The following is a 15,957-nucleotide window of genomic DNA, read 5'->3' as shown; positions in this document are numbered from 1 at the left end:
TCACCACATCCAGAATATTCTACTTATGAATCGAAGGGAGTTTAAAATTATAAGACCTGACATCAGCACAACCTGATGAAAAAATATTTTACCAGCTGAAATCAAATTAGTAAAAGAAACAGCCCCATGGCTGGTATAGTTGATGTGAGATGGGAAACTGCACTCCTGATTTTGAAAGCCCTCGGCCAGTGGTGTCCAAAGTGCGGCCTTGGGGCCATTTGTGGCCCTCAGCTAATTTTTTTACCGGCCCCCGGCACTCTTTAAAAATACTACTGAAAAAGAAAATGAAACATACAAATGTGGAATAAAACAGCAAACAGGTGGAATGTAACAAGAAAAAGTTGCAATTGTGTCTTTAATAACACAAAGCTGCTATGCAGGTGTTTATTTCATTTAAAAATGTCATTGCTCAAAAAATAATAATCAATCAAATTTAATGTTTTGAATTATTGACCTATTTAAAGCTCTGATTACTTCACATCAAAAATGAAATATTTTTGGGGGAAAATATTGCTTATTTTATGTGTTTGCCGTATAAAAAACAAAGTTTTCTTTGACAAAAAGGGTATAAAATAAACAAACAAACCAACAAATTTCTAAAATAATGAAAACTTATAATCAAGAGATAGGTCTGAAGTTGATCTAGAGACTGAAGCATTGGAAAAAAATGTATGACTAATTTTTGATACTTTCATGGATCACCAAAAATTTTTGTGGGACTTTTTTTTCTTTTTTTTTTAAATTGTCATTGCTCAAAATTGTTTTTTACCAAAATCAATGTTGTTATATTGATTATATAATATCAAAAGATTGGCTATTTTGTGTATTTTTGGATTTGACAAACAAATCTAAAATTTGAAAAAATAAATAACTTTATATCGACAGATATACCTAAAGTTGATTTGGAGATTTAAGCATTGAAAAAAAAAAAACTTATTACTGATTTAACATTTTAATGACTGAGACCCTTTCATGTCCCTGAGACCAAACTTGAGGGGAGCCCTAAAAGTTAAAAAAATATACATATTGTATTGGTTTTGAAAATGAAAAATATCAGAATGGCCCCCGCATGACTTAATTTTTCAGTGTGCGGCCCTCAATGGAAATAGTTTGGACACCTCTGCCCTCGGCAGAATACGTTGACATGGCAACACATACAGCAGAAGCTGGAAATCCATCCCTAAATATTCCTACATAATATAATGACTACTGTGTAATCCATCCATCCATCCATTTCCTACCGCTTATTCCCTTCGGGGTCACGGGGGGCGCTGGAGCCTATCTCAGCTACAATCGGGCGGAAGGCGGGGTACACCCTGGACAAGTCGCCACCTCATCACAGGGCCAACACAGATAGACAGACAACATTCACACTCACATTCACACACTAGGGCCAATTTAGTGTTTCCAATCAACCTATCCCTACTGTGTAATCATATTGGCTATTACTATTAATACCAATTATACTGTTACATTCAAAATTATTCAACTCCCATTATATACCGTATTTTCCGGGCTATAGAGCGCACCGGTGTTTAAGCTACACCCACCAAATTTTAGGAGAAAAAACTATTTTGACATATATTAGCCACACCGGGCTAAAAGCTGCAGATATATACCAGGACAAATTATTTCATAAATGTTTAATTTACATACCTTAATTGTTTCCAAACTGTGCCTGTCACATGGCAGTAAAACGGTTCATCAAAGCAAAACAGAAGTCATCGTCATGGACCCACTAGCTGCAGAAGCGAGCTCTCCAATCGGCTAAACAGACTCAATAAGTCCACGGTGACGTTTTGGTGAATTTATGAAACTGAAAAAATACAAAAAGACATTGTAAGTTAATAAAACTAACACAGACACTTGTAAACATGTGAGCATATTTGCTAATGCTAAGGGACACTGGCTTGATTACATTATGATAGCACGTACAAATGAAAACACTCCTACAGACATCAAACATGGGACGGTTTCGTAAGTATGAATTGTTTTGGTTATATTGTAAAACTTACAAACGTTGCTAGGAGTGAAGAATGAAGAATCCTTTCGAGCAGAACCGCTATTGACGAATAGTAGACAAAACGGATATACTTCCGGTTCAAGGAAACAGGAAGCCCATGTTCAACCCGCAACAACTGCAGTGAGCGAACTCGTCCAATAGATGGCGCCATAGCACAAACAATAACACACCTTTTCAGTGTCTCTGTGTTGAAAACTATTTGTTGAATACAAAACGATATGGCCGTTAGCGAAGAAAAATCCATAAATTAGCCGCACCGTTTTATAAGCCGCCGGGTTCAAAGCAAAGGAAAAAAGTAGCTGCTCATAGTACAAAAGATGCAGTAATGATTTTGTCGGAGAAATAAATACATTTAATTTTACTTGAGTGGGCGACAATATGACAACAAAATACAGGGCTACTGATACCGATATTTTTGACTTGAAATGTTTTGATCATTTAATAATTTTGTGAAATTATCTTTGGTTAACTGATTATGATTATGAGAACACAATAACCCTATTTTATGCAAAAATAATACAATAATCTAAAACATTGTAATAGTATATAACTTAAAAAATAATTCCCTACTACTACACACAATTGTTTGAGAAAAAGTCTCGAGAAACAAAATCAAATAAAAAAAAGCAACAACGTGACAAAAATATCAATATTAAAAATGTATACATGAGGTAATGATGGTATGCTTTGGTCTGCCTGTCCTCAGGATAAGATCGGTTGGCGACAACAAAGTACACATCTGCTGGTTTTCTCCACTGAGTCCGCTTTCCACTACGAGGCCGACGGCGCCAACGTGCTATCGGGCATCCTGCCACGCAACGATGAGTTATGCCACCTGGATGGCGAAGGCAGATACACAGAGGATATCACGCAAGATTACCCCTCCATACCCACCTTGGTCCGTCTGCTCGGCAAAAATAACATTATTCCCGTATTCGCCGTCACCAACTACTCCTTTACGTACTACAAGGTTGGTGGTTATTTTGGCGACCAATGCGGTATGTAACAAAGCATTGTGTTTTGTAGAAAATAATCTATTGTGTGCACTTCTTTGTTAAGAAACTTCAAGAGTACTTCCCCATTGCTGAGGTGGGCCTGCTGCAGGAGGACTCATCCAACATCCTTCAAGTCATGGAGATTGCCTTTAATGTAATGTAAAACATTTTTTGGAATGTCTCAAGTCAATCTGCTGTGAACTTAACAAGTCACTGCTTGTGTATTATTTTAGAATATCCGTTCCAAGATGAGCATTCGTGCAGAAGACAGGCCCAAAGCCTTTGAGGCTCAGTTCTTGTCCACCAGTGGAAAGGTTGCGGAACACGGAGACTTCGATTTCAAGCCTGGTGCAATAGTAAGTGACTGAGCGAGCAACCTAACAGCCATTATTAATACCATACACACACAATATAGCAGACCTATTCAAGTGGCGGGCCAGGGGCCAAATTTGGTCTGAGAATGACGCCATATCAGTTCATTTTAAAACTAGGGAGAGAATTTGGAGCAAGTTCCTAAAAACACTAGAGTGCTCCTGTTGTATGGAGAAACTCGGACCACTGAAAACATGTTGACAGAATCTTGCATTGACATTTTAACCTTGCTAACAAACAGAACACTGGGGTCCAAACTTGTGATTTACATAACTGAGGCGTTCCTCAAGGCGCACCTTTAAGTTCTCTGCTTTTTTGGCAGTTACACATTTTTTTTCTCAGTAATTTATGTTTATTCTGTTACAACTTAATCTACTCTAATATGTTTTTAAAAAAATAGTTAAAATCAAGTTGCAGACTCAACATCAAACTCATCTCAATTGTGTACAGCACATTAATAGCAATAATCGTTTAACTTGTCGACTAATTGTAAAAATGATCGCTGACTAGTGGACTATTAAAATAATGAATAGTTGCAGCTCTACCTACAGCTGATATAACCCACATTCAGTATCTCATCAATTTTGATAAAGTGTCAAAAAGTTAAATTAGGTGAACGACTTATTGGCGCTTTAATAAGCAAATGAACTGCAAAAACTTCCTAAGTTTTTAATTGATCTTTTAGTCTGAATATAACTTATGAAATCAAATAACTTTTGCACTGTGTTCTCATTTATGGACTACTGTATATTATGTAAAATATAATGTTTTATAATACGGATAATATACGACTACTTTTTAATATTATTTAAAAATATAATACACTGGAATAACATAAATGTGTAACAAGAATTATCATATTTTATATATATATATATATATATATATATATATATATATATATATATATATATATATATACAGTATATATATATATATATATATATATATATATATATATATATATATATATATATATATATATATATATATTAGAGATGCGCGGTTTGCGGGCACAACCACGGAGTCCGCAGATTATCCGCGGATCGGGCGGATGAAATTTAAAAAAAATTAGATTTTATCCGCGGGTCGGGTCGGGTCGGGGGGTTAAAAAAAAATTAGATTTTAAATAGATTCAGGCGGGTGGCAGTTAAACCAATTCGGAAATATATATACATAGTTAAATGTTGTTACCCACATACGAAAAACGAGCAGGCACCTGCTGCATATGCCACAACAGAAGAAAAAAAAAAAAAGAGATGGACACTTTTACGGAGCGGAGAAGTGACGCCTCGCCGGGGTCCGGGACCGAGGCCCCTTCCCCCGAGAGGGCCCCACCGGGAGCCGTTGCTGAGGCGATCCACGAGAAGGGCCCGACGCACGTCCAGGGTCACCACCGCGCCCACCGCACCGACACCCCGCCTCGTCCGCCTTCGCCGTGGCCGGCGTCACGCGCAGCAGGTAAGCAGCTTACCTGCCCGCCACCCCCGTGGCCAGGGGCTCGTAACAGGGGTCACTCCGCGCGCTCCGCCCGCGCAGCTTACCTGCCCGCCACCCCTGTTGCCGGGGGCGCGTAACAGGGGTCACTCCGCGCGCAGTGCGCTCACGAAAGGGGTGGGGCTCACCCTGGTTGATATAGACAGCAGCTAGAACGGTGGCCATGGAAGTTGGAACCCGCTAAGGAGTGTGTAACAACCCACCTGCCGAATCAACTAGCCCTGAAAATGGATGGCGCTGGAGCGTCGGGCCCATACCCGGCCGTCGCCTGCAGCGAGACGCGCTTGGAGGTGCGCTCAGCGCGGCTCCCATATGATTGCGCACTGGTGTGCGTCTGGGTCGTGACAGCGTGGCACGCGAATGTCTGTGCTGCATTGGATCAGTCTCCTTTCTTTAACAGGCAAAAGCTTTATAACCTCACTAATGCCTTGCATCGTCTATATTAGATATATAACAACGGGCGGATGCGGGTGGATGCGGTTCTGATCAACTGTTAGATCGGGTGAATTGCGGATGGTTGACGACTTTCTGATGCGGTTGCGGATGAAATAATTGCCTATCCGCGCATCTCTAATATATATATATATATATATATATATATATATATATATATATATATATATATATACATACACAATAAGAGCAAGGTTGTCAAAACGAAGACCCAGAATCAATCAATCAATCAATGTTTATTTATATAGCCCTAAATCACAAGTGTCTCAAAGGGCTGCACAAGCCACAACGACATCCTCGGTAAAACTCACCCCAGTGGGACGTCGATGTGAATGACTATGAGAAACCTTGGAGAGGGCCGCATATTTGGGTAACCCCCAACCCCCTCTAGGGGTTTGTATCATTTTTTTGTTGAGTTACTGTGAATGTCAAAATAAAAGTCTGGAACCTATTATTGTGATCATCAAGGTGGAAGGCAAATACCGTAAAAGCAGTTTTGATAAATGTCTTGTTGTACAGTACTACCAAAACTTTGTGATGGAGCTCTTAACTCAAAACGCTTGTATCTGAAATCAACGTCTCCTATTGAAATGAATTAAAATCCATTTAAATGGTGCTTTCTCCCCCAACTTGCTCCAAAACAGTACCATTTCAACATGTTATATGCCTTTTAGAAGAAGAGGGAATATTTTTAGATAAGAAATAATGTATAAAAACAATATAACACAATGTATTATAAACAACTATAGTAGTTTTATGAAGTAATGTAATAATAATGTGCAGCATTTACCTTGGACAGTGGACTTTTATGGTATCTCCTTCCAACGGCTTCTCAGTCAAACACACTATCAGCATATTTTTTCCACTGTTTAGATCAAGGGTCTCAAACTCAATTTACCTGGGGGCTGCTGGAGGGCGCTTTAGGCATTCCACAAGAAAAGCTTTGTTTAATAAATTCCAATCTTCTTTTTTTTTTTAACACAAAATACGACGAAAATTAAACAAATTGATAAGAAAATAAGTAAATAAATCAGTAATAGATGACAAAAATATCATCATATAGAAGTACATGTAGTGTTCATGGTGTGAGGGAATGAAGTACAATGCAAATAGCGGGATGCAAATAAAAAATTATGAACTAAAATGTTTGCCTGCAACTTAAAGCATAACAATTGGTCGAGCGACAGCTCTTACCTCAAAACACTCTTAAGTTGAGGTCTCACTGTATTTAATACATGTCTATTGTATTTGTATCATTAGTTTATTTAAATCTCCACACTATATTTTGTTGATTTATGTTTTCTAGGGCAAATTCAAAATGCTCCTCAAAGCCCAGCGATTGATCGACGAGTCTCCAGTCTGCAACATGGATCGCGACGAAAAAGAGGGCCTCATGAGAGTCAAACCTACAACCTTCAACTCTGCAGTGAATGTTAAAGCCAGTGTGCTGTGTCCAACATGTGACTGTGAGAAGGTAAAAGAAGATAATAGATATTTCTATGGTTCAGAAAGTGAAACTTCATCCCAATGTATCTTGTTTCTTTGTCCTCTAGTCTGCCATCCCCAAGGCACCCAGATGCCATGGCAACGGTAACCTTGTGTGTGGGAAGTGTCAGTGCTTTGACGGCTGGTGAGATTCACTATAAGTGCTTACGAATGGTAAAGATTTTTACGGGAACTGCAATAATGTCTAAATTATTTTTGTTTTGTTCTTTACGACAGGCTGAGTACATTCTGTAACTGCTCAGCAAGTGCTTCAGCTCTTGACACCAATCAGTGTATCGGTCCAGATTCAACGGAACCTTGTTCCGGCCGTGGGGATTGCCTGGAGTGTGGAACCTGCGTGTGTTACAACCCTGACCAGTTTGAAGGGCCCTACTGCCAGTATGACAGAACCCAGTGTCAGAGATTTGGTGGCTTTCTCTGCAATGGTACGTCTTCGCCTAGACTTAATTGAAATCATAATTGTTATGATCTTCTAGATGTTTTTAAGACATAGGGCCTGATTTACTAAAGGCTTGAGTGTATTAAACACAGGGTTAGTGCATGTGCCTCACAATACGAAGGTCCTGAGTAGCCCTGAGTTCAATCCCGGGCTTGGGATCTTTCTGTGTGGAGTTTGCATGTTCTCCCCGTGACTGCGTGGGTTCCCTCCGGGTATTCCGGCTTCCTCCCACCTCCAAAAACATGCACCTGGGGATAGGTTGATTGGCAACACTAAGTTGGCGCTAGTGTGTGAATGTGAGTGTGAATGTTGTCTGTCTATCTGCGTTGGCCCTGCGATGAGGTGGCGACTTGTCCAGGGTGTACCCCGCCTTCTGCCCGAATGCGGCTGAGATAGGCTCCAGCACCCCCGCCACCCCAAAAGGGACAAGCGGTAGAAAATGGATGGATGGATGGATGTATTAAACATGTTTAAACTTGAAAGCACACGCAAAGTCGATCTACAAACGTGTGCAAAAGTGATTGTTAAGTCAGTAGAATAAGGCGTACGATTTTGTGTCTCTGTCTTGTTTATATGCAGAATATATACTGACATTCAAAACAGCCACAATACTGGGAGGAGAAAATTCAAATATATTATACAGCACACGCAATGTGATTTATCAAATCTCATCACCGTTTTGGGAGCATTATTTTGAAACGTTTGAAAAGGACGCGCAAACTGACAGTTCCACACACGGCTCTCGTGCTGAAATGACACACGAACAGAGAAGCCTCCGTCCTACGTGTACGATTCATCATATTTGGACGTCATAAATAAAAAATGTTAGACACATCGTCTATTTAGCAACATGCTTATATAATTTCATAACTGCTAGATGACTTAAGGGGCTGACTAAAACAAATACAATTGATGTGTTTTGGTATTTAATGTTTTTTAATGACATTTACTTTTTCACATAGAATGTATATTACTGACATATCCTATGTGATAAAAGTTTCCTGAAATATGCTTTTTTTTTTAGCACAGTATTGTAGTCTCCCTCCCATGCACCTTCAGTGGTTAAAAAAAACAAAGTCAATGTAGATGCACTGCAGGATTGCTTCTAAAATGCCCATAAAAAGTGGTAAATGTCTCTTGTTTGTTTGAAAACATAGCAAAACGCCACAGGTAGGAGCATAATAACATGAATGTGCAGTAAATAAGAGTGTCTCCGTGGTGATGCCTCGTATTGTACATGAAAAATCTTCATTTTAATAAGGCAGTCTTACCTTTACAATTACGCACACACAGTCTTGGTAGATCATACGCAACACACCCACTAATAGTACACGCCAGTTTATAGATTGCACACGCTGTTTAGCATGAGGTATTTGGGTCTTATTACATCAGGCCCATAGCTGCTGGTTTTTTGCCTAATAACAGCAGAACCAGCCAACAGGTGCAGCGTGTTATTGGCATTACTAAAAAAGCCACGCTGAAATTAAAATACATGCTTTTTTTGACAAAAAATTTGAGACTTCAAAATAAAAGCATGGGAGTATCAACGTGGATTCTATACCCAATCAATGTTCTTTAGATTGTTAGTGACCTGTGGAAAGATTTGTGCCAGGGCCGACCTGCCTGTGTGTAGGGTTTCGCGATCCGTGGGGGTTTTGCATGAGTAAGCGCATGTATATAATATAATATACATGATTAATTCTGATCATTTTTATGATTAATCACATGAATTTAACACTGTATTTGTAACTGCCCTAATTTATTTTGGTTTTGATGATGTCAAAATTTTTATTTTGCACTGGAAGTTTTTATTATTGAAGACTTGTATTTGTTTCAGTACAAAACATGCATCAAATTATATTCAAGTTTGATTGAAAACTTTAACAATTGTTTCACGTAAATAAGACAGTGTTAAAAGGTTTTGTAATGGAGATGGGGGTGCTTCAAATAAAATTCTGCTCAATGCCCAAATTTAACCTGTGATAACCTAATAGCGCATTTATAATAGCCTTATTGTCATTTTAGTAACGACATACAATAAAAATACTGCAGCAGCTCTGTTAGATACGATATAAAATGGTGCAATGTCTGCAGAATAACAATGTGGCAGCACAAATCATCTTTTTATTGGCGTCCACTCTACAAAACAGCGCTGTATATTTTACAGCAAGACACACTCCACACTTCAAACTCTTCTACTCTGACATTATAGCAAGCAGAGTGGTGCATAAAGAGAGTATGGCCAGCTCGGTTTCAGGCGATCTCCTCAATGATCGGTCAAAAGGCGCTCACGTGACCACAGGGCGCCATGACTGCTACAACTTTAAGCTGATACTATGTGTCTGCGGCGCTTCCTCGATAGTTTTTCAACATGTAAAAATGCGAGAATTGTGGCAAGCTTTTACATCGCTTTCCCAACAAGCCACACAAAAGTGTCTTGGGCCAGGTAAACACAGGACACGTCTGTGTATTGTTCATGGCAGAACACACAGAAGCAAATACAAATAATGACAGAAGAAATGAACAAATTAAAAAGATGGTTTGACAAAAACAGACTATCCTTGAATATCATTAAATTAAAATGATGCTATTCGGTAACAGCAGAAGAGAAAGTCAAACACAAAATACGAATAGACGGGAGGAGACATTGAAAGAATAAAAGAAACCACATTTTGCGTGTAATAATAGATGATAGTGGATCAATAAAGTGTGTCTAAGTCTAAGAGCACAGGCAAAGCACAGTGATTGCAAACATTACATTGGAATTAGCCACCACAGCTGACATACTTTAAACAAAAGTCAACATTTCTCCGTGATTGTTGGTCCAAAGTTCATGAAGATTTTGGCAAAAAGAGGGTAGTAAGTTATTATTTTGGTCGTTCTGTGTATATTGTTTACGTTTTTGCTCCGTCGGGTGCTGTTGGTCACTAAACGCTGCATGAATGTAGCAGCACAATACATCAAATACAGACGCAAAATTATACTTTGACGAAATAAAAGCATGTTTTATTGTAAGTTTATGAGCTGGAGTATGTTTAGAACTATATATAGACATATTATTTTGGTTGATTTCGTCAGGATAACTAAAGTCAGAACGACTGCAATTGTATGCTTTCGGACACAGCTGCACACGTCATTGATAGCAATAATGGCGCGTCTTGTTTTGTTGGCCATATTCTCTTTCTACACCACTCTGATAGCAAGAAAACGTCACCTGAATTACTGCTCAGAAACCACAAGCAATATTCCCTTCGCTACAATATCCTATGAAAACAAAAACAAAAAAGATTCATTTTCACCCATTCTTATGTTTATGTCCACAGTTACAAGTAAATGTGCAAGCAACGGTTAGTTTTGAGTTTTGTTTATGTCGACAACCGACTATGTCGACGTCAGCCAGTCTGAGATGACCTTAAACTTTGCAAGAACATTTTCTGGACCACACATCACAGTTTTAATGATTCCTTCTCCAATTCAATCAGACCGAGGTTCCTGCATTATGGGGCGCTGTGTATGTTCTGATGGCTGGGAGGGAAACGCCTGTGAATGTCCCAGGAGCAACCAGACTTGCCTGGACAGTAAGGGGGTCAGTATAGAAAAAGTATTTCTTTTTTTCCTTTCTTTTTTTTTAATGTCTATTTCAGGGGTGTCCAAAGTGCGGCCTAAAGCTAATTTTTTAACGGCACATTCTAAAAATAGTACTTAAAAAACATAAAAAAGTGGAATAAAAGAGCAAATAGGTTAAATGTAACGGGAAAAAGTTACAATGTTACAATTCTAGATAATCTTGCTTATCTCACCATATGAAATATAACTTACTTCACTAATTATTATTTATTTGTTTTTAATGTTATGTTAATGAACAGGAATTGAACAAAAGTTTTAGCAACTGCTATATAAAGGAAAAGGGGTAGGGTTAAATCAGCTCTGCTTCTTCCTACTCCTTTTTCGAACATGTTGATTAGAGAATCTGGAAATTGTGATGTATCATGTTGTATGCATGCATCTTTGAAATAAACTCAACTCAACTCAACTCAATTCAATGTTGACTCTAACACCTCAAAGTTTTTTTTCTTTCTTTCTTTTGGGATTGCTCAAAAAATAATAAATCAATGTTGTTATGAATTATTGACCTATTCAAGGCTCCAAATAATTCACATCAAATATTCCACTTTGAAATATATTTAGAGGAAAATATTGCATATCTTGTATATTTGCCGTATAAAAACTAACCAACAACAAAACATATGAAAAATATTAAAAACTCGTAATCGACGGATAGAGTTTAGGTTTCTCTACTGACTTAAGTGACTTAACACTTTCATGAGTGGAGACCTTTTGGGTCCCTAAGAATGTAATAAATTTGCTTAAAAACTGTCATTGCTGACGAAAAAATAAAGTACTAAAATCAATGTCGTTATGAATCAAATATTCCACTTTGAAATATTTATGGGGGGAAAATATTGCGTATTTTGTGTGTTTGCCATGAAAAAAACATTTTTTTGACAAAAGGGGAAACATTTTTTTTTTTTTTTTACTTTATATCGACAGAAATAGACCTGAAGTTGATCAAAAAAATATGTAACGATATTAATATATGATTTTAAAATTTGTTATAACTGAAACACTTTTGTGTCCCCGAGACCAAACTTGAGGGGAACCATAAAGGTTAAAAAAAAATCAATACATTGTTTTGGTTTTGATAATGAAAAATATCAAAATGACCCCCGCATGCTTTAATTTTTCAGGGTGCGGTCCTCAGTGGAAAAAGTGTGGACACCCCTGGTCTATTTGATTTCATGCATTGTTTCACCTTCCATTATATCTTACTGTTGTTACTTATTTCAGGGCGTGTGCAATGGACGCGGTAAATGTTTATGTGGCAGCTGCCAATGTATAACGTCTGGTCTTGAAATGACTTCCACGTGTGAGCCAAATTTCCAGGTGTGTAAATCCATCCATCCATCCATTTTCTACTGCTTGTCCCTTTCGGGGTCGCGGGGGGTCTCAGTTTCTCAGCTGCATGTGAAATAAGTCAATATGGCTTTATTCTTATCCATGTAACTGTGTGTATCTAGTAAGACAGACTATTATGCCTTTTTTGTTAACTTATCGTCATTGAACATAAATTAACAGAAAAATCTCTCAGGATGTTCAATGTATATTATTAATAACATTTGTGACAGCATAGTCATACTAAAGATAATAAAATAACAAGTGACTAATAATGTGTTTGTGTGTGTGTGTTGTACCCAGGCCCAGCTAGGAGTGTGTGAGGCCACACGAAGTTGTGTCCAGTGTCAAGCTTGGAAGACAGGAGAGAAGAAGGACAAAGAGGAGTGTGACAAGTGTCCTTTCAGAGTCGTCATGGTAGATGAACTGCACAAAGGTGCTACAAATTTAAATACATTTATAGTACTTATTTTTTTTAAAGTATGCAATGCCATCATAAACCCAGCGATATGCGTGTTTTTTCAGGGGAACGGGTGCTCGAAAAGTGTAGTTTCCGCGACGAGGATGACGACTGCACGTACCACTACACTGTTGAAAACCCCAAAATTCCAACAGCTAAAGACTTGGAGGTCCAGGTTCTCAAGAAGAAAGGTGATCTCAATATTCTTTGTGCTCTCACAACAGCGACTTCAGTTGTTATTTATTTATTGAAGATTTTTTTGTTAATTATGAAATGTACGATGCTTGTTGCTTTTTTTAAAAGCCATTTCCAGTGGTGGGGAAATAATCACTGAATTCCTGCATATGACAAATCAGTAGGCTTTATTGTGTTACTGCATTTTTAAAAATGGAAAATGTTTGTACAAAAATGGACACTCCCTAGGTCTGCAACAAGTGATCGGTTAATTTATTTAGAAAAATAGTTTCATTTGATATTCTGATGTTTTGATTAATCACTAGAGTGTAACTAATAAAAAGTGATCAAACTCAGACCGCTTAGGAACTTTAAATGCCTAGTTTTCGCATGGCCGCTGCAATAGAACACACATGAGAGTGGTGGTGTGTGGGTCCCGTGAACTCTGCGTTTTTTTAATTAAAAAAATGTTAACCTTTGTTTAACCAGGAAAAAATCCCATTGAGATTAAAAACCTCTTTTTCAAGGGAGACCTGGCCAAGACGCAGCAAAGTTACACATAAAATTACATTCACATTACACATAAAAATGACAGGGTGGGGATCAAGTAAAACAGTTACAGATAACTGAGGCTGCTCTCAGTTTAGATGTATTTATTTATGTGTGCGTTATTAATGAACACTTGTTAAAAGTGTAATTTCAATGTTGATGTGCATTTATTGGAAAAAAAAAGAATGATGGTGATGGCAAGCTGAAAAATTGTTGTTTATTTCGAGTAATCTCCCAAGATTTACGCATTGACGTTATGAAATCTCTTTTATGTTTTATCAAGTTACTCGATTAATCAAACAAACTAATCCAGGGGTGTTCAAAGTTTAGTACGCTGCACATTCTAAAAATACTTTTCCAAAATTAATTTATATCTATGGCCCTGCGATGAGGTGGCGACTTTTCCAGGGTGTACCCCGCCTTCCGCCCGATTGTAGCTGAGATAGGCTCCAGCGCCCCCCGCGACCCCAAAAGGGAATAAGCGGTAGAAAATGGATGGATGGATGGAATTTATATCTATTGTTTTTAAAAGTAGATTTATAATGTGCATATCTTTTTGCAGCTAGCTTGGGGTCCCTTATTTAGCAGCAGGCCTCTCTGTAGGCTTTGAAAACACTGTAGTAGCAATGCTGGAATTTCAGGTGGCGTATAACATTCCCTGCATGTTTGCAGAACATTTAGTGCAAATAGCGCGCAAAATATTTTCCTCTGATACAGTGAAGAAGTCCCAAACGATCGACAACATTTTTGTTTACAGTGAGCTTAAGGGGAAGTTTACAACAGGAGTAGTATAAAAGGAGTGCTTGATTTGCTCACTCTAACCCACCTACAACACAAAATATATATTGTATTGACTTTGAAAATGAAATAAATCCAAACGGCCTCCGCATCCTTTTATTTTTCAGTGTGCGGCCATCAGTGGAAAAAAATGTTGCACACCCCTGAACTAATCGATTGATTGCAAAAATAATTAATAACTGCAACCTTAGTCCGAAGACATTATAGTAATTGGGGCGGTATAGCTCGGTTGGTAGAGTGGCCGTGCCAGCAACTTGAGGGTTCCAGGTTCGATCCCCGCTTCCGCCATCCTAGTCACTGCCGTTGTGTCCTTGGGCAAGACACTTTACCCACCTGCTCCCAGTGCCACCCACACTGGTTTAAATGTAACTTAGATATTGGGTTTCACTATGTAAAAGCGCTTTGAGTCACTAGAGAAAAGCGCTATATAAATATAATTCACTTCACTTCACTTCACTTCAATTGTATGTAGGAGTTAATTTACATTTTGCATTACCTTCCTCACTAACAATATAAAAATAACAATATTAAAAAATATATATTTTTGCACTGATAATATTAGTCAACCTTTTTAAGCGCTTTAGTTCGATGTTTCTGAACCCATTGTTGGGCCACGAGCGCCTCTTACACCACCTAGAGCAGTGGCCCCCAACCACCGGGCCGCGGCCCGGTACCGGTCCGTGGATCGATTGGTACTGGGTCGCACAAGAAATAAAAAAAAAATAAAAAAATTTAAAAATGTTTTTTATTATTTATTTATTTTTTATTAAATCAACATAAAAAAAACACAAGATACACTTACAATTAGTGCACCAACCCAAAAAACCTCCCTCCCCCATTTACACTCATTCACACTCATTCGCACAAAAGGGTTGTTTCTTTCTTTTATTAATATTTCTGGTTCCTACATTATATATAAATATAGATCAATACAGTCTGCAGGGATACAGTCCGTAAGCACACATGATTGTATTTTTTTCTGAAAAAAAAATATATATATACCATAACACCCTCCCACCCCCAACCCTCCACCCACCCCCGGTCAAGCGTTGACTGGTCCGCAGTTACAAAAAGGTTGGGGACCACTGACCTAGAGGGTTGCTAAAAAATAGCTGTTTCTCAGCTGTGGTCCGTATGGGCCGCAGAGGTAGTCAATTGTAATACACTTTTACACCACTTGTGGCAGTAATGACAATATCTAACAAACAGAAAGCTGGAGCTAAAGTCATAGTGAAGTTTCTTAAGCGCAAAAATGATATCGAAAGTGGTGAAGCTGTATTTTCATTTGCACTTAAATCTTATTGACAGTTTATTTAGGAAACATGTCAATTATTATTATTTATCATTAATTTAGTTAGAATGTATTCATTTTAACACTGCATAATTATGTGTGGAAAAAATGCCATCAGTTTTTATGAGTCCCTTGTTTTGCATTATATTTGATTACTATTTATTTTGTAATCAGCCTGACCTAAGCCTTAATAATAATCTTTGTAATGAAAGCATGCTTTCGTATCACTTGATAAGGTTTATCCTGTAAAATTGTAAGTGTTAGATATAATTATTGAATACGTCAAAAATCAAGAGTAATATTACAAATTCAGTGTTAATATTTGAGTGGGCCCTACGGTCAAAAAAGTTAAGAATTCCTGATTTAAATGAACAAACTAGAGCTTCTCGAAAGAAATGGGTATTTTTATTACCTACTCAAGACACTCGAGACACCAAAAAACTACAG

The 15,957-nt window shown here is 38.0% G+C and overlaps 1 protein-coding gene across 6 annotated transcripts in view; it reads left to right on the top strand.

The window, feature by feature from the left end:
- Positions 1–15,957, top strand: part of itgb4 (integrin, beta 4) — a 60,761-nt gene that overhangs the window by 12,994 nt on the left and 31,810 nt on the right. For all 6 annotated transcript variants that reach the window (XM_061967205.2, XM_061967204.2, XM_061967203.2 and 3 more), the window contains exons 8-17: positions 2,730–2,993; positions 3,083–3,172; positions 3,252–3,374; positions 6,647–6,814; positions 6,894–6,970; positions 7,063–7,271; positions 10,768–10,871; positions 12,134–12,229; positions 12,542–12,674; positions 12,764–12,889. In XM_061967205.2, coding sequence (XP_061823189.1) covers positions 2,730–2,993; positions 3,083–3,172; positions 3,252–3,374; positions 6,647–6,814; positions 6,894–6,970; positions 7,063–7,271; positions 10,768–10,871; positions 12,134–12,229; positions 12,542–12,674; positions 12,764–12,889 — 1,390 coding nt within the window. The remainder of the gene's footprint in view (positions 1–2,729; positions 2,994–3,082; positions 3,173–3,251; positions 3,375–6,646; positions 6,815–6,893; positions 6,971–7,062; positions 7,272–10,767; positions 10,872–12,133; positions 12,230–12,541; positions 12,675–12,763; positions 12,890–15,957) is intronic.

This window comes from Nerophis lumbriciformis, linkage group LG11, assembly GCF_033978685.3.
Source record: "Nerophis lumbriciformis linkage group LG11, RoL_Nlum_v2.1, whole genome shotgun sequence".
NCBI classification, from domain to species: Eukaryota; Metazoa; Chordata; class Actinopteri; order Syngnathiformes; family Syngnathidae; genus Nerophis; species Nerophis lumbriciformis.
Note: the sequence above shows the minus strand (reverse complement) of the source record. Positions and strands in the feature narration are given on the sequence as shown.